Below are 20,213 nucleotides of genomic sequence, written 5' to 3' on the forward strand. Positions count from 1 at the left end.
TGCCATTTGTGGTAGGGACGTATTTGGTGTGTTTTTGTAAAAAATGGGTATCCAAAAATTATGAAAAAAATCTTTCTTCCGCAGAAAGTATGAATTTATTAAAGAAAGTGATGCTAAGTGTATACGACAACTGTTTCTCGAAATATTCGATTTCAAAATCGACTTTTTAAAATTGCCAGATTACATTTTGACGATTTTTCAAAAATAGGTAGGAATTGTCGAAAAACTGAATCGTAAAAGACTTCAGGCGATCGAAATCAATGAAAAAATCTCGTCGTTAAGATTCGAAAGTGCTCAAGGAAAGGTCCAAAATTTCAAAAATTGAACTTTTCCCGAAATTGTCTAAAAATCCATAAAAAATTCTAGGATTTAGGCTTCGGCGAGGTGAATTCAAATATCACATGTTAATCGTTATGTCCAAAATTGAGGATTATAGTCGAAAACTCTGAGGGATTAGTGACATTTTAATTAGGGAAATATTGAAATTTTGAAAAATATGAGTATCCCAAATTATGAAATGAATTGTTTTTGCCCCGAATGATTTCGATTTCAAGATCAAATGTTTAAAATATTTAAAAAATTTCCGTATTTCATGTTGACGATTTTGAAAAAACGGTATGAATTTTCGAAAAATCGAAGGATATAAATCTATAAAACCGCATACGCTACATTAAAATTTTGTCAATTAAGTGGTTTCACCCCTTGGAAAATCCCGAAACGTTGAAATTACTTGAAATCATCTCATTCAAAATGAAAACCATGTGATGGCAGAGACATGAGAAGAGACCGGGGAAAAATAAAAACATCACGGAAGCAGCAATTATTACTGTTATAATGTGAAACGCACATTAAGGGAAATTCGATGGAAAAGCTCTTTCCGATACGATCGGAGTGAAAAAAATTGAATCGTTAAAACTGATACATATGGATATTTGTGACCCAGTTAAATTAAAATCTTTAAAAATTAAAACATGGAGGAGAAAATGAGGCGTCAAATTGAATTAACAAAGTATTAGACACACAAAAAAGAGGTCCAAAAACCAAGAATTAAAAATTTATTATTTGTTTTATAGCTGACGAATGGCAAAATTTCCATTTGTTCGATAACGAAAATAGCAATACATAAATTAAACAATAAATAAATTTGTTTCAAAATTTTCAGTTATGGTGGGTGCAAATTTAGCAAAATTTTAAATTATTGAAGAATATTGTTATTAATATAAAATGAAACAAAATAAAATATGCAGGGAAAATTGGCACCTATGTTAGGACAAAGGATATTAATTTTGTAAAACATTATTTTCGATCAAAAACAACATTTTATGGAAAAAATAATTTATAGTTATAGCTTTATTGCAGAAACTGCATTAGTCCCCAAGGCGATATAACACTTGTGCATTTGTGGCATAAATTTAATTCCAGCTGATTTGTAGAGTGCTTGAGAAGTCACGTAAAACGATAGTTTTACCAGAAACTAGATGAAATTTGGTCTGAAGTTATTTAGTGCGGACTTCCTTCGCCCCTGAAGTACAAACATTTCAGCACGTACAGTTTCTAGGATAAATTATAAAATCTGATTCTACTGCCTTCACGTTTTTGAATTATTAACTTAATCATTTTCTAAAAATACTGAACAGTGTATGACTTTAACGCGAACCTTGACCTATAAATATGGATGGAGATTGTCTTCGAACGATAACAGTACTAAAAACGACATATTTTGATAATGTAATCGGAGATGCTTTTTTAAATATAATTACAGTTACTTTTAGTACGATTACAGACAGAATTTTGGTACCATATGTTACAATTAATATAATTATGGCTTTAAGTGTGTGGTCATTTTTACTGCTTTGTCAGTTGACTTTCGTTTTTGGAAATAAATGGGACTGTGCCGGTAAGTTAAAAAAAAAACAGTTTACGATATCATTTTGAAAAGACTACTTTTGGAGGGACTACTTCGGTACCATTCCTTATGATGCTGTACCAGCTGGAAAAGACCACAACGGTGATAATCGATACGTCGGTCTAGTGTACATTCGTGGTTTTGAACTACTTCCAGCAACCATTTTACCGAAACAAGGAGTAGCACAAACGACAGCATACTCTCATGTCTTAACTACCAGCCAACACGTGAAAGTACTATCTTGCAAGCAAAATTTTGTCTGAAATTATAACCATAGTTTTCAGATACTGTGTAGTCCTCACAAGGAAGCTTTTGAGTGGACTCATGTTCAAAGCAAGGATTTACACGATTACGTGAATCGTAAACTTATTCCTGGAGGTAGTGAAGTAGGGGAAAGTCTATACATTGGAAGAGTTTTCGAAAATGGGGACGTTATAGTAGGCAAAATATTTAAACATGAACGTGCTAATAGAGGAATTTGGTTTCCTGTGGGAACTGCGATCAAGAATTCACTAACTTATGAACTTCTTTCATACGATTGTGATAAAAAAGATATTCCTACGTTTGATGTTAGGATAGGTCTTTCTGATAAACATAACCACACTGAAATAGCATTTCAGTAATATCAAACGTGATATTTAAATTTAAACATGAAGATCACTAATAAACCGTCTGATAAATATATTATTATATGTTGAGGTAGCAACCCTGCAAAAATTACTTTGTGTTATACCCACTTATAAAAAGATACAAGGTGCTTACAATTCCAGTTTTGTTAAAATTAACGACTACTTTTATTTCAACATCCGCTAAAACTTTACGGCACACATTTCAGCAGGTAATGAACATTTAGATACTCCAACATTTTAAAACCAACGGGAGCCACACGTGTCGTTTCACGTCAGATGCTCCTGTTCGATAAATTTGAAGGTCGATGCACCAGATATTGACTTGCATTGTCGCTACCGTAGATAACATAAAGTTCCGCACTCCGTAATATCCTGTCGAAGCTATCTTCCGAACAGCCGTGTTGGCTCTTATTGTTACTTTTCGTCCACAAAATTGCATTAAGCCAGTAAATATCCAAGGCTGATTGCATTTTTTATTGTGTTCATTCGTTGCGAGCGAAGATACATCGCTGTTATATCCTTGGAAAGCGAATCAGAGAGCAATAAAGCTCACTAGTGTGTTTTTTACAGTGGATGCTAACGCGATTTCTGTTAGCGAACCAATGAAGTGTCTTATCATCGTTGTTCAGTGTTCGCAAAAGGCCGAGTAATTTCATATCACTAACCCAATTCCCTTGATTAGATTCTGGATGGGTGGCCAATAAATTGACTGGAGACTTCATCCATTTCTCATCGCTAACTTCATTGCCGTCTCGGGGACTTCGAATAGGATTTCATACTAAAGTGGCTGGTCTTTATTTCAAGACTCATTCCGTTTCGATTTCGACGATTTTATTAACTTATTGGGGGAGGGGGGGCGATTAGCTTCTTTGCCACAACAGATTTCGATGTTGTGAATATTCCATCAAAGAAAATGCGGGATTTGGGAGAAGCGTTATTAGAAAACACACTTCGTCATTTCGGATAATGATCGGGAAAATTAAGTTCGGGGAAAACACGGAGTTTGGGACATCGGAACGAAAATAAGCATACAAGTGTGAAAGGTGTGGCCGAAAGTTGTTTCCATAGAACTTCCCTCGCGTCTGAAGTACAATGAAACATCAAGCATTGTCGAGTTGAGTTTTTTCTTTACACAATTTTGCGATGACGTCTTCAATTTTTTTTTGCATTCTTGATTTCTTCAATAAAATAGTCAAATACTATAAGTATAATTCGACAAATCCAGCTCTTTAACAAAATAAACACTCCTTGTCCTTCCACACTAAGTAATAACAATCTGAAGCTGAAGTGTTTATTTATGTTTATACATCGAAAGAATATCACGTAGAAATTAGTTTCATTTGAATGAGTTTGTATTCTCAAAAACAGGACTAAAATTATTAATTAAACCACAATCGAACAAAATGTTCTGAATGTTATAATTCTCATTTTGTCTAATAAAAATGGATACAGACAGACAGACGGAAACGGGAGACTACTTTTTTCGTACTGGAGGGATCATGAAACGTCGAGAAAATATAAAAGTGGCCATTCGTCCGATGGACTCGATTACTATACTTCTTTAGCCTACGCTCGGGAAGTAAAAAGTGTCCTTATTTTATTACCATACAGTTACCATATTTTATAAAGGGTCCATCAGCATGAGGCTCATCTGTACATATATTAATATCATTAACTATATAATTTATTTTACTATTATCAATCATAAACTGCGCGTCAAAAGTTTGGGATATCGTAATTAATTTAATTTAAGCCTACTCAATTCTTTCGAAAATTATCGAAAAACTAATAATAAACATGTCTTTCATCAACATCCTTAACTTTTGACGCCCGCCCACCCTTTCTTTTCTTAGAAGGTATGCCATTTGCCAAAATCGATCTTATTTTAGCAGATACTAGCTAGGATAAGACTCATTTTGGCAAATAACATCCTCTAAGAAAAGAAAGGGTGGGTGGGAGGGGCTTGTTCCTGCTAAGATAAGAGTGATTTTGGCAAATGAGATATTCTGTAAAAAACGAGAGGGCGGGTGGGCGGGGCTAGTTCCTGCTAAGATAAAAGTGATTTTGGCAAATGAGATACACTCAAAAAAAAACGAGAGGGCGGGTGGGCGGGGCTAGTACCTGCTAAGATGAAACTGATTTTGGCAAAGGACGTATCCCCTACGAAATTTAATTGAAGTATTATGAGGTTCCAAAGCACAAATTTTTCAAAAAAATCTTATCCTAGCTAGTAGCTGCTAAAATAATAACTGAATTTGGCAAATGACATATCCTCGTAAGAAAAGAGAGAATGGGTGGGCGGGGTTAGTAGCGGCTAAGATAAGACTGATTTTGTCAAATGAGATCCCTTTAAGAATATGTAGGTGGGTGGGCGGGATTAGTACCTGCTAAGATAAGATCGATTTTGGCAAATAACATATTCTCTAAGAAAAGTGAGGGTGGGTGGGTGGGGCTAGTAGTTCCTAAAATCAGTTTGTCTGTTGTCTTAAAAAGGTGGATTTACAGTCATTATTTTTTGCGACTCCCGAAACTCCCGTACATAACGTACTGAAGAGTTAATCCGCTATTTTCCAGACACCCGGTATATTTGCTTATCATCTCCAAAAAATTTTTTGGAGGGGATAAGCAGCTCAAAATTTGGCCGAATAAATCCTATCTAAAATGTCCAAAGGCGACAAAAGGTGTCGAAAAAGGGGCAAAAAAAAGCAAAAATATCCGACAAAGAGGGAACAAAAAAAGGAGGGGAAAAAAGGCCACTAAATAAAATCAGATAAAAATAGACAAAAATATCCCACAAAAAATGCTATAAAAAAAGACGACACAAAAAAGGCGACAAAAGATGTCAAAAAAAAGGGATAAATGTTCTGAAAAAAAGGGGTAAAAAACACAAGTAAAAAATTTCGGAAAAAGAGGAGACAAAAAAGGGGGAGAAAAAAAGCAGAAAAGAGGCGTAAAAAGCGCCAAGAAAAGCGACAAAGTCAATAACAAAAAGGCGACTAAAGAAAATCCAACAAAAAAAAAAGGTGAAAAATATCCGACAAAAAAGGTGACAATTAATGCTGAAAAAGGGGTAAAAAAAGGGTCAAAATGGGACGAAATATTGGCGATAAATAATAAACAGAAAATGGGAAAAGGAACAAGAAGAAAAGACAAAAAAAGCAAAAAGGCGATAAAAAAAATCCGACAAAAAAGAGGCAGCAAAAAAGTCCAAAAAATAGCCCTCAATAAAATCCTATCAAAATCGCCCAAAATATCCGACAAAAAAAGGAAAGCCAAAAAAAAGCGACTATGAAGACCCGACAAAGTCAATAAAACGCTGCAAAACGGTGGAAAATATCTGATTAAAAAAAAAAATAAAATAATCGGACAAAAATGCGAAAAAAAGACACAAATAAAGGGTGTAAAACGGAAGACAACAAAATGGAACAGAAAAAAGGCGATAAAAAAAGTGTGGATAAAAACGCGTAAAAAGCTACTACAAAAACAACCAAAAAGGCCATAAAAAAGGCGACAAAAAAAGGGTGACAAAAGAGAAGGCGAAAAAATGGCGATAGTAAAAAAAACAGACAAAAAGGATAAACATTATCCGACAAAAAATGCGATGGAAAAGGGGTCAAAAAAGGGCGACAATAAACACGAGAGAAAGTCCACCAAGAAAAAGGCGATTACAAAAATCTCGACAAAAAAGGTCTACAAAATATGCCAAAAATGACGTTAAATAACAGGGCAACAAAAAAAAAACAGGTGAAAAAATTGCGAAAAAAGTTCAACTTTTTCCTACAGTCATTTGTAAGCAAGCAACAGCCCCGCCCACCCACCCCCTCTTTATTCCAGTGATTACTCTTCATATTGTTTAGTCACTTACCAAAATCAGCCTTATCTTAAGAAATACTAACCCCGCCCACCCGCCCTCAATTTTTTTCTGATGATTTTATTCTGTTCAGTTCATGAGATCCACGTTTCAATTGGACTAGATAAAATGAATCAGTGAAATGAAGGCGGGGTTAGATATATGTTCTGTAGAATCTCGTTCTAGAATGGGAACTAATAAAATGTAGGTTGTTAAAAAAAAGCGCTAATCGTATTTTTTTGTTATACTATTTGACATAAGATTTATTTCTTATTTTAGAAGAAAAAAAACGAGGGAACGGGTGGGTGGGCGGGGCTAAGTTTAACTTTTTCTTACAGTCTTTTATCACCAAGCAATAGCCCCACCCACCCACCTCCTCTTCATTCCAGTGATTACGCGTAATATTGTTCAGTCGTTTATCAAAATCAGCCTTATCTTAAGAAATACTAGCCCCGCCCACCCGCCCTCTCTTTTCTTACAGGGTATGTCATTTGCCAAAATCGATCTTATTTTAGCAGGTACGAACCCCGCCCACCCAGCCTCACTTTCTTAGAAGGGACCTCATTTGCCAAAATCAGTCTTCTCTTAGCCCCGCCCGCCCACCCTCTCTTTTCTTAGAAGGAATGTCATTTGCCAAAATCAGTTTCATTTTAGCAGCTACTAGCTAGGATAAGACTGATTTTGGCAGATGAGATACCTTCTAAGAAAAGAGAGGGTGGGTGGGCGGGGCTAGTATTTTCTAGGATTAGACTGATTCTGGCAAATGAGATATCTTCCAAGAAAAGAGAGGGTGGGTGGGCGGGGTTAGTATCTTATAGGATAAGATTGATTTTGGAAAATGAGCCCCGCCCACCAATCCTCTTTTCTTAGAGGATGTCATTTGCCAAAATCAGTCTTATCCTAGAAGATACTAGCTATATATATAAAAAAATTAATGCGAAAGTGTCTAGAAAAAATATACTTTGCCATTATGCTTATTAAAGCTCGAGTAGACAAAAATCTCAAATTACGATAAATTACTCGTATTCCTAATTACTGAAATCAGATTATGACGACCCTAAAATCACTGACTTGACACACGCAAATGTAGGTATGTTATTTCCCAAAATTAGTCCTATCTTAGCAAGTTCTAGCCCCGCCCACCCGCCCTCGGTTTTCTTAAAAGATATGTTATTTGCCAAAATCAGTCTTATCTTAGCAAATACTTCAGAGTTAAATTTTACATCCTGCCGCTTATCAAATCAAAATTCGTTTCTTACTTTACAAAAATAAAATAGGTTGGCAAAATGGAGAAAGAAGGTGGACGGGGCTAAATTTAGCTTATTCTTATAAGCAAGCAATAGCCCCGCCCACCCACCCCTCTCTTCGTTCTTGTGACTATTCTTAATATTGATAATTAGTGACAATATTATTATCTTACCACAATTCTTCTCAAATATGTAAACAAAATATCTAGAAAGAATTCAGCTGGTGTTAAATAAGCATACTAGACGTGAGAACTACTTATGTTAAAACACAATACTACTAATGCTCCTACCACTTGCACAAGCTCCACCTTAATAAATTATTTCATTGGCCTGGAGAAGTGGGCGGTGTTTACAGTGATCATTGTGCCCACTTTACATGATTTTTAAAAATTTAAACATTAAATAAATTCATTAATTTGGAAAAAAAATGGTCTAAAGAGTTTAGAGAATACTTCCCTCGCTGTCGGAATCGTGTCGACTGCATTCCTATTATGTTTTTTTTCCTATTACATTTTTGTAGAGTGGTATTTTAAAATAAATTGAGTATTAATTTTTTCAATTTTGTAATTTTTTTGTGATTGCTGTGACTGCTTATTAAAAAACAATGGACGAAGTCATCTCTGGGGTGTATAATATGTTGCCTATGCAAAAATTGTCAGGCGTGAAGAGATAAAAGGAACGCCCTGTATAGTAGTTGTAATTTAAGACAAATAGCCATAACACTTATCAATCGATAGACGGTGAAACGCAAACTAAACTAAAACATGTTTTCTACGAATTGGAATAACTGGATGACAATGCCGACGGTCCAGACTTTTTTATTGCTCTGACTTCCGTATTATTATTTTATTGAATAAAACACTACATTTTTTCTGTTTTTGGATGCTGTAATTCACATTTGGTTAATTATAACTTGTCTAGATTTAGGGGAGCATCCCCTAGCCTCCCCCTAGCTACGGACTTGTCTAGCGGTTATGAAATATCGAGAAAATTTGAAAGTAACAAATTTCTCAATGGATTCCATTACTGTACGTCCTTAGGTTATCCTCGATAAGAAAAACAAGTGTTTATGACTATACATCGGAAGAATGTCACGTAGAAATTAGTTTGATTTGAATGAGTTCGTCCCCTCAAAACAGAGGATCAAAACAATTAACTAGTAAGCTACAATCGACAAAATGTTCTGAATATCATTGATATACATTGATATCATTGATGATAAATCACAACTACAGACTCATCATATTTTGTACATGTTAGATAGGATTTATTCGACAAATTTTTTAGCTGACGTCATTAATTTTTTGAAGGGGATAAGTAAATATACTGTGATCAAAAATTGTTCATGCTTATCATAACTGTAAACCAACTGGAAGATTTCAAAGCATTCGGTTTTGCAAATTCAAACTTATTATTATTATTATTATTATTATTAATAAAAGATAAAGGGCAGAGAGCAAGCCCTGTTATGCCCACGGAACTGTACAATTATAACAATATGTGAACAATCTATAAACTGTCAAATCTAGATTTAAAAACAGTAACATTAGGACTCTGGACGACTTCCTCCGGCAACTTGTTCCAAGTGTCAAACATTCTGTTTGTTACGAAATGCTGTCTTACAGTTGTACGAAAATTCTCTTCTTTCAGTTTGAAACAATGACCTCTAGTTCTGAAATATGGGCAACTTAAATGGCAAAATGAAAATTCCAAAAATCTGGACGTTTCGGGTAAAAACTCAATTCGGAATCATAAACGACATGTGTAGGACTATGTTATTTTATACAATTTAAAACCCATTTACTATGTACAATTTTGAAATGACGTCATCGCATTAGGAGTGGGGATGATTAGACAAATTTTGGTTAGCGTTTTACCATCTACATGATATTCTTAATATAAGTACAAAATTTCACAACAATCGGTCCAGTACTTTCGGAGATTATCTGTCTAATAAAAATCCGGGACGGCAGACAGACGGACAGACGGACAGACACACAGACGGACAGACGGTCAGACGGACAGACAGACGGAAACGGGAGACCTATTTCTTCGTCCTCTAGGGGTCATGAAAGATCGAGAAAACGTAAAAGTAGAGAGTCGGCCGACGGACTCGAATACAATACTTCCTTTGCTTACGCTCGGTAAGTAAAAAGTAAATTTTGTTTACATCTAGATTTAAAAAAATCGTATTCATCTATACGATTGCGGTTGAGTGTTTTGCCTACCGATTTCTGAAGAAGTTGATAATTGAATTCGTGTTAAAATTTGATTTTTATGTATCAAAGTTTCATAGTAAATCGAATTATTTCTACTACTTAGTTTTTTTACTGTAGCTATTTTTTTTCATTTTTATGCTTATCTGTATCTGGATAAATTCATACCGGAAAACCTTTTCAATAAAACGCTCCATGTTTCATTTTAATTGACACATTTTCTCTGTCGCCTCAATAATTTATTTACACGTAAGAAAAACGCCTTCACTTCGGCAAAACAATTATTTCCGGAGACGTTTCCAGTTCGATGCAGGAATAACTAATCAGCAGCAGCCTTTGTACTCCTGCTGGCTCATTCATTATGAAATAAAAGTAGGGTGGCCGGACAACGGCTCAGAGCTACCAACAAATACTTATTAGGGTTGTAGCGCGAGCGCAACACAAAATAAAGCAAACTGAAACACGCACGTTCTATTCCTTCAAGGATAATACATCGTCGACTCCCACAATTAATATCAATAAAACTCCTTTTTAACTATTTACGTACTCGAAGCTTTCCTGCAACGATCGATCGCTTCGACTCGCATTTGCGACTCGGAGGGCATCAACGACGTGTCTTCGCTTATTAACTCTATTACCTGCACTTCTCAACTTATCAGAAAGCGATACTCGAGGAGTTACACTAACGACGCAACTTTTCTTCCCACTCAATCCGGGCCGAACCGGAGTCGATTAAATCGGAGAACAACACAGTACCACGTGTTCTCCTCTCTGAACACCGCTTTGGGGATTTTGTTGGATGCTTTTATCCTGCGATTGATAAAACGGACTTACTTTGACAATTAACAGAAAGTCGCCGTATGTGGAATACTGCTTTCCTGCTACGTGCTTCTGCGGCGCCCCACTCAATTAAAACCAATAGCTTTTTCGCCGGCTGCAGCTCCGTCTTGAAAAATTCAAACCCGTGACATAAATTAGTCATCTGGTCTAGAACTAAGCCCGTTAATCGTCCCGGAGCTCACACGTTAACATAATTTTTCTTGAGTGTTCCGCCACTTTAAAACGGCTCGTAATTTATTAAAGAATCCACTCTTTTAAGGCGGAATAAATGGTCCGCTGCACACGAAAGAGATATGTCGTTTGTGCCAACACAACTGTTTGCCTTTGCAAATTATCCCCGGCATCAGTCACAGCGCTCGGAAGATCAAAACAAACATAACAAAAATCCCATAACCGGGCGTTCAACAAGGGGACCACGTGGTCCCGTGCTGTTCGCCGATTTAATCGACGAGGGGAGAATTGCCTCGTTTGCGTAAACAACACAATATGGCGATATCAGTGTTATAAAAGTGTCAGAAAATAGAAGAATAACACGAAATATTTAACAAAGTGACACAAGCAAGCAGTTTCGAACTAAATATTTAGTTCAATAATGATTCGCAAATTGCATTGGTTTGGAATTATTTATGTTGAAATCTAAATGGGAATCACGAACGAACCGAACCGATGCTTGTTTTTTCTTGTAATCTGTAACTCTAAATAATTTGGCAGTTGGATCACGGAAGTCAATGAGCTGGATTACTTCACCGTGGATGTGCTATTCTATTATAAAGTAGTCGGCTAATTTAAAGCAACCCGAGTTGCTGTACTTAGTTTCTCAGGGATTCATTTAGCACGTGTTTGGTTAATCACGTTTCAAAATAAACAAGGATCGAACTAAATATTTTTATTTTTCTGTTTTTCAATTCTTTAAAACAGTAACTGGTGTCTTCTGTTTGTCTGGACATAGAACATATAGATAATAAGTAAATGAACGTCAAAAGAGAAGCAAAATATCATTATAGTTGGAATACCTGAGCCCCAGCAGAACTTACTTAAAGAAGAGATCTATAACGATGATCTGGATGCCGCAACGAATCTTTTAAAATCAATCAAACAAGATTTTAATTCGGAAAATGTAAAAATTTCTAGGTTCGGGAAATTCAATATCAACAGCTCACGTAGTTGCCCAATATATATTCCACTTTACACTTCATTCCAGCAAATGCTTTTATTTTTTGACTCATTTATTAGTTCCCTTGAGATTTTTTCGAATGACAATCACTTTTTAGTGATAGGTGATTTCAATACTCCTAATTATGGAAGCAGCTATAGTGACAATTTTTGTGAGATATTAAACATTTTTAAAACATTCCATGGATTCTCCAAATGCAATTCAATTATTAATTGTAACAATCATATTCTGGACTTAGTTTTTTCCAATCTTAATTATTGTTCGGTTGATAAAGCCTTCGCTTCATTAGTTGATGAAGATCTACATCATTCTTCTCTGTCTATAAATTTGAGCAAAATCTCTTTTCGCGTCTCACAAGCTTTTCAAATGAACAGCTTGCACAATAATTTCAACTTTAAAAAAGCGAATTTTCATCAACTTTACCAACAACTTTTGGCTATTGATTGGGGTTTCACAAATAATGTTGATAATGTGGGAGAAGGATGTTCCGAATTTTATGATACTCTGTAGAGTTTATTTGACTCAACCGTGCCCAAATATTCTCCCTCAAATCTCCACCGCCAGTATTACCCTCCTTGGTTTATTCGTGACGTCATTCATTCTATTCGATTAAAAAATTGTGCTTTTAAAAAATAGAAAAAGAATGGATCTTCACAATATTGCTTACAAAAAACACTTATCCGACTTAGACCAATCCATTTCTGTTGATTCCAAAAAGTTCTGGAGCTTTATTCAAAGCACAAAATGAACATCTAGAATTCCAAGCCTTATGATCTATAAAGGTAATGAGTTATCTGATCCATCTGAAATTGTTGACGCTTTTGAGGATTTCTTCGATAGAGTGTTTATTGCTTCTAAATCTATGGAGTACTATCAGCTCATTTTTAACACTAATTCTAATATTTCTATTCCACCGTGCCAAATTCATATTGAAGGTGTTCTGATTTAGAAGAAGGGTTACATTTGTCCCATTCTTAAAAAAGGACAGCTCAACCAGGTGACAAATTATAGAGGCATTTCGCTATTTTGTAACTTTGCTAAGACTTTCGAATCAATTTTGTATTACCACATTTACTCATTGATGAAGCTATTGATCTCATCTAGTCAGCATAATTTTGTGCAGAAAAAATCGACCATTACAAATTTAGCTGTATTTTTCCAATACATATCGGAAGTAATTGATGGTAATGGACACTGATGTCATATATACTGTCTTCGAAAAGACTTTCGATAAAATAGATCATTGTTTATTACTGCAAAAGCTCTGCAGTATTGGCTTCACAAATCCGTTATTGAAACTTTTAATCTCTTATCTGACCGGTAGAATCCCATTTGTGAAATACAGAAATTTTGGCTCTAAACCATTTACCTTCTGGGGTTCCACAGGAATCGAACTTAGGACCCTTGTTGATTTTGCTCTTTATTAACGATCTTCCTGATGATATTCTCTGCAATACTGGTTGATGATCTCAAATTATAAGTGGAAATTAATCCTATTAATGATTGCTACTATCTTCAGTTTTGCTGAATTTTGACTATAAAGGTCAATTTGTAAACTTGACGCTGACGTTGCTTTTCGCCTTTGACGTTGCCGTTGTCATATAAATGATCTTCGAGATGACCAACTTTTAACTTTCGCCGTTACGTTGCCGTTGACGTTGGGTCTCAACCAATCAAATTGCGGTAGTGTGGAGTGTTGAAGGAAAATCCCTTGAAATGGGGGGGCATTTTTCTGGTTGACAGCACTAACTCCACCAAAATCAAATTTTGATAGAGAGAATGAGGTCCACTAATATAAAGCCATTTAATCACCTGTTCACCGAAACCTTCATATTTTAAATAGCTGCCATCATTTTCTACACTATAGCTTTCTGTCAGTACTTATGCACTGTTGAAGGTAGTTGTCGACATTTAAATCAACAAGATTTACTGTTATTCGTCTCAAAAGCAGATTAGGTATTATAACTACAAAGGCTTACATTTTGCCTTTTTTTCTTAATATATGTAGTCTTCTTTTCATAACAAGAAAAATAAAACATGTTTAAAATGGTAAATTTTTTTAGGAATATATCGATTTTGCAATTACGCTCCGCCCCTCGGTCTGACAACGAATGAAAAATTCATCACAATTGAGCTTGGGATGGATATGGGTGGGGCTTAATTTTTAGTATTCTTTGAACAACACGATACTCAAAAACATGTTTTTCATTTCTTGTAGAGAAATAAGGATTTTGCAACTAAGCTCCGCCCCTCGGCTTACGACGAATAAAAAAATTCATGGGAATCGAGATACGGCGGGTGGGTGGGGTTTATATTTTGCATTTTTTTTAATACATGTACATACCCATCTTTTCACAACAAGAAACTTAAAAAATGGTTAAAATGGTACATTTTTGCAAGGAAATATTAATTTTGCAATTATGAGGCGGAGCCTAATACATCAATATTTCCTTATACATACAAATTTTCCATTTTAAAAATGTTTTAAGTTTCATCTTGTGAAAATAGGTCTACACATATTAAACCAAAAAGACATAACTTAGGCCCACCCACCCGCCCTATCGCAATTGTGATGATTTTTTTTTAATCGTCGAGAACCAAGGGGACAGAGCTTAACTGCAAAATATGTAGTTATTTCTTTATAAGAAATTAGAAACATGTTTTTGAGTATCGTGTTGTTCAAACAATACTATGTATATTAAGAAGAAAAGGCAAATTATTAACCCCGCCCACCCACCCCATCTCAATTGTGACGAATTTTTTTATTCTTAGAAACTTAAAATATGTTTAAAACAGTAAATTGTAAATGGTAAATTTTTGTAGGGAAATATGAATTTTGCAATTAGGCTCCGTCCCTAGATCTGGCATCGAATAAATACTTCATTACTATTTAGATCAGGACGGGTATAGGTGGGGCTTAATCTTTGGCTTTAATTTTTTTTTAATATGCATAGTATTAATTCTTTGAACAACACGATACTCAAAAACATGTTTTTCATTTCTCGTACAGAAATAAAGATTATGCAGTTAAGCTTCGCCTTCTTGGCTCACGACGAATAAAAAAATCATCACAATTGAGGTAGGGTGGGTGGCCGGGGCTACATTTTACCTTTTTTTCTTAATATATGTAGTCATCTTTTGGCAACAAGAAACTTGTTTAAAATTGTAAATGTTGGTTTTGCAATTACGCCCCGCCCCTCGGTCTGACAACGAATGAAAGATTCATCACGATTGAGATCGAGACGGATGGTGAGGCTTTTGTTTTAGTTTTCTTATTTAATGAATACATTTAGTTTTCTTTGTATAACACAATATAACATATTTCACATTGTAAATTCGTAGAAAAATAAGGATTTTACAATTAAGCTCCATCCCTCGGCTTACGACAAATAAAAAAATCATCAGATTTGAGACCGGGTGGGTGGGTGGGGCTTATATTTTGCCTCTTCTTTTTAATATGCATAGCCATCTTTTCACAACAAGAAACTTAAAACATGGTTAAAATCGCACATTTTTGCAAGGAAATACTTATGGATTTTACAATTATGGGACGGAGCCTAATACATCGATATTTCCTTATACAAATTTTCCATTTTAAACATGTTTTAAGTTTCATGTTGCGAAAATAAGTCTGCACATATTAAAACAAAAAGACAAAATGTAGGCCCACCCACCCGCCCTATCTCAATTGTGATGATTTTTTTTATTCGCCGTGAACCAAGAGGGCGGAGCTTAGCTGCAAATTAGTTATTTTTTTACAAGAAGTTAGAAACATGTTTTTGAGTATCCTGTTGTTCAAACAATACTATGTATATTAAGAACAAAACCCAAAATATTAACCCCACCCACCCACCCGATCTCAATTGTGACGAATTTTTTTATTCTTAGAAACTTAAAATATGTTTAAAACAGTAAATTTTTGTAGGGAAATATGGATTTTGCAATTAGGCTCCGTCCCTAGGTTTGGCAATGAATGAAAACTTCTTTACTATTTAGTTCAGGGCGGGTATGGGCGGGGCTTAATCTTTGGCTATATTTTTTTCTTAATATACATAGTATTAATTCTTTGAACAACACGATATTCAAAAACATATTTCTAATTTCTCGTACAGAAACAAAGATTATGCAGTTAAGCTTCGCCTTCTTGGCTCACGACGAATAAAACAAATCATCACAATTGTGATAGGGTGGGCGGGGTTACATTTTGCCTTTTTTTCTTGATATATGTAGTCATCTTTTCGCAACAAGAAACTTAAAACATGTTTAAAATTGTAAATATGTATACGCAAATGTCGATTTGGGAATTACGGCCCTCCCCTCGGTCTGACAACGAATGAAAGATTCATCACGATTGAGATCGAGACGGATGGGTGAGGCTTTTGTTTTGGTTTTCTTATTTAATGAATACATTTAGTTTTCTTTGTATAACACAATATAACATATTTCACATTGTAAATTCGTAGAAAAATAAGGATTTTACAATTAAGCTCCATCCCTCGGCTTATGAAAAATAAAAAAATCATCAGATTTGAGACCGGGTGGGTGGGTGGGGCTTATATTTTGCCTCTTCTTTTTAATATGCATAGCCATCTTTTCACAACAAGAAACTTAAAACATGGTTAAAATCGCACATTTTTGCAAGGAAATACTTATGGATTTTACAATTATGGGACGGAGCCTAATACATCGATATTTCCTTATACAAATTTTCCACTTGAAACATGTTTTAAGTTTCATGTTGCGAAAATAAATCTGCACATATTAAAACAAAAAGACAAAATGTAGGCCCACCCACCCGCCCTATCTCAATTCTGATGATTTTTTTTATTGGCCGTGAATCAAGAGGGCGGAGCTTAACTGCAAAATAGTTATTTTTTACAAAAAATTAGAAACATGTTTTTTAGTATCCTGTTGTTCAAATAATACTATGTGTATTAAGAAGAAAACACAAAATATTAACCCCACCCACCCACCCGATCTCAATTGTGACGAATTTTTTTTAGTCTTAGAAACTTAAAATATGTTTAAAACAGTAAATTTTTGTAGAGAAATATGGATTTTGCTATTAGGCTCCGTCCCTAGGCTTGGCAATGAATGAAAACTTCTTCATTACATATTTAGTATCAAGGCAGGTATGGGTGGGGCTTAATCTTTGGCTTTAATTTTTTTTTAATAAACTTACATAGTACTAATTCTTTGAATCACATGATATTCAAAAACATGTTTTTAATTTCTCGTGCAGAAGTAAAGATTATGCAGTTAAGCTTCGCCTTCTTGGCTCACAAGGAATAAAAAAAAATCATCACAACTGAGGTAATTTGTATACGGATATGTCGATTTTGCAATTAGGCCCCGCCTCTCGGTCTGACAACAAATGAAAAATTCATCACGATTGAGATCGAGACGGATGGGTGAGGCTTCTCTTTGGTTTTCTTATGTAATTAATACATTTAGTTTTCTTTGAATTACACAAGTACATATTTCACATTGTAATTTCTCGTAGAAAAATGAGGATTTTACAATTAAGCTCCGCCCCTCGGCTTACGACGAATAAACAAAATCATCAGATTAGAGATAAGGCGGGTAGGTGGGGCTTATATTTTGCCTTTTTTTTAATATACACAGCCATCTTTTCACAATAAGAAACTTAAAAAATGGTTAAAATGGTACATTTTTGCAAGGAAATATAGATTTTGCAATTATAGGACGGAGCCTAATACATCGATATTTCTTGATACAAATGTTCTATTTTAAGCATGTTTTAAGTTACATGTTGTGAAAATAAGTACACATATTAAAACAAAAAGACAAAATGTAAGCCCACCCACCCGCCCTACCACAATTGTGATGATTTTTTTTATTCATCGTGAACCAGGGGGCGGAGCTTAACTACAAAATTGTTATTTCTGTACAAAAAAATAGAAACATGTTTTGTTCAAACAATACTATGTATATTAAAAAGAAAAGGCAAAATATTAACCCCACCCCAATTGGAACGAATTTTTTATTCTTAGAAACTTAAAATATGTCTACAAGAATATGGGAAACATGGATTTTGCAATTAGAGTCCGTCCGTAGGTCTGGCAACCAATGAAAACTTCATTACTATTTAGATCAGGGCGGGTATGGGTGGGGCTTAATCTTTGGCTTTAATTTTTCCTTAATATACTTAGTCTTCTTTGAATAACACGATACTCACAAACATGTTTTTAATTTCTTGTAGAGAAATAATTATATTGCAATTAAGCTCCGCCACCGTGGCTCACGACGAATAAAAAAAATCATCACGATTGAGATAGGGCGGGTGGGCGGGGCTACATTTTGCCTTTTTTCTTAATATCTGTAGACTTATTTCGACAATAAACTTAAAACATGTCTAAAATGATAAATTTTTGTAGTAATCAACTCAAATCCGCCACTTTTCTTCTACAAGCCCTCTAAATACAGCAAAAGTTGAATTATCAAAGTTACTATCAACTCTTACGGCAATTTCCACAGCAATGGAAAACCTCTCAGGTATGTCTTGTTTTTAAAAAAGGAGATAGATCAACAATGTTGCTAAAGTGTTCGAATTTATCGTTTATGAAAGTATTTCGCACTATAGTTTTAATAAAATATCCATCAGTCAACACGGTTTTATGTCTAAGAGATCCACTGTTAGTAATCTAACATCGATAACTCAATTCCTGTGCAGTAATCTGGATCAACATTAGCAGGTGGATGTAGTGTACACCGACTTCTCGAAGGCATTTGATCGCGTGGATCATCAGATACTGTTAAATAAACTTGATTTCTCTTGTCATTACGAAAATTTATTGCTTCATATCTCAATTTGTGCAGTATCGAGGTTTTAAATTTTTTAAATTCATCCAGCAGTCTAGTGTTCCACAAGGATCTTTATCAGGGTCATTGTTCTTTATTATTTATATTAATGACATTGTAGACTTCCTCAATGTGCATTATTTGCTTTATGCTGACGACCTCAAATTGTTCCTACCTATTAAATGCAAGAATTCTACAACAGGATATCGACAAAATTTACAACAGAAGTTCTGAAAATAACCTTATTCTTAATAGAGACAAATGTTGTGTGGTATCGTTTACTAAAAAAGTCATTAATAATATTAGGTACAATTACGTAATTCATAATCAAGTCATAAAAAAAATCCAATACATTTAAAGATCTCGGTGTTATCTTCGACACTAAACTTTCCTTTGAATGTCACATTGAAGCAGTTACTTCAATAGCGCATAAAACCCTAGACTTTGCAACTTTAAATATTTTAATAATCCCAGTATGCTTCTTGTCTTATATAAAACACTGGTAACAACTAAACTTGAATACGCAAGTGTTGTATAATCTCCTATTTACAAAATCCATATAGATGCACTGGAAAAAATTCAAAGACATTTCAGCAAAAACTTTTTTTCCTTACATTTCTGTATCAATTATTAAACTATCCTATTGATTGTCCAACTGCTAGCAAATTTCTATTTTAGAGTACCTAGTTTCAATTCTAGAAAACACTGTCGTTTGCATTGTACATGGAAAACAAATATTCTGATAATGTCACCATTGCACCAAATCGTCAACATTTATTCAGCCACAGATTTTGACATCTTCTGTACGGCATCTAATAAACACTTCCGCTTCATCTATGCATTGGATACTGCTTAACAACAAACAGCATCTTAATTACTTTCTAATAAGAAACCAGTAGTAATCCTTCTAGCTACTTGGAACGATTAAGATGATTCTTCTTATGTTGGCTTATAATTGGACTTAGAATAATAATAATAACTTAGCAAAGGAGTAAATCCCACTTAATTTAAAAGGTGTCGTATTGGAAAAACTTGACTGCATTAAAGACTTGGGTATCAGTTTTGACAGCAAGTTTTATTTTACAAGACATTATTGCTTACACTTAAAAGAGGTCTTATTTATCGCAATTATAGAGAATTTGTGAATCAGCGAACTCTTATCATATTATTTTTTTCTTTGGTGATATCAAGACTGGAGTACGGAGCAGTTATTTGGTACCCCACCTAAGCAATCCATTACAAGGAGATTGAGGCTGTACAAAGAAAAGCTTTCTTACAAGACGGTGTTTAATTTTTTGTGAATTTTCTAGTTATTTTTCGTCACATGTAGGGGTGAGTTTACAATGACTGTAGCCGTTTGACCGTCATTAATAATGAATAAGCTGCTATCTGGCCAGGAATAGTCTTACACGTGCTAAATTAATTTTTCGGCCGAATTCGTTCTTGGATAAATAATCTGGATCTTAATTGCCTCTAAATCATGATTACCTTATTTACATTGTTTTTTGTTTTAATTGCCAGTAACTTTG

At 34.7% G+C, this 20,213-nt stretch overlaps 2 protein-coding genes across 4 annotated transcripts in view; one reads left to right on the plus strand and one right to left on the minus strand.

Moving 5' to 3' along the window:
- Positions 1-20,213, minus strand: part of LOC135128356 (heterogeneous nuclear ribonucleoprotein C) — a 673,355-nt gene that overhangs the window by 257,034 nt on the left and 396,108 nt on the right. The window lies entirely within an intron of this gene.
- LOC135128352 (uncharacterized) lies at positions 1,756-2,588 on the plus strand. The gene is made up of 3 exons (XM_064055264.1): positions 1,756-1,897; positions 1,940-2,139; positions 2,191-2,588. Exons 1-3 carry the CDS (start codon positions 1,822-1,824, stop codon positions 2,527-2,529), a joined length of 615 nt encoding a protein of 204 aa, XP_063911334.1. The 5' UTR covers positions 1,756-1,821; the 3' UTR covers positions 2,530-2,588.

This window comes from Zophobas morio, unplaced genomic scaffold (genome assembly GCF_036711695.1).
Source record: "Zophobas morio isolate AGI-343-1 ecotype UQ-CSIRO unplaced genomic scaffold, CSIRO_AGI_Zmor_V1 ptg000012l, whole genome shotgun sequence".
Classification (NCBI taxonomy): Eukaryota; Metazoa; Arthropoda; class Insecta; order Coleoptera; family Tenebrionidae; genus Zophobas; species Zophobas morio.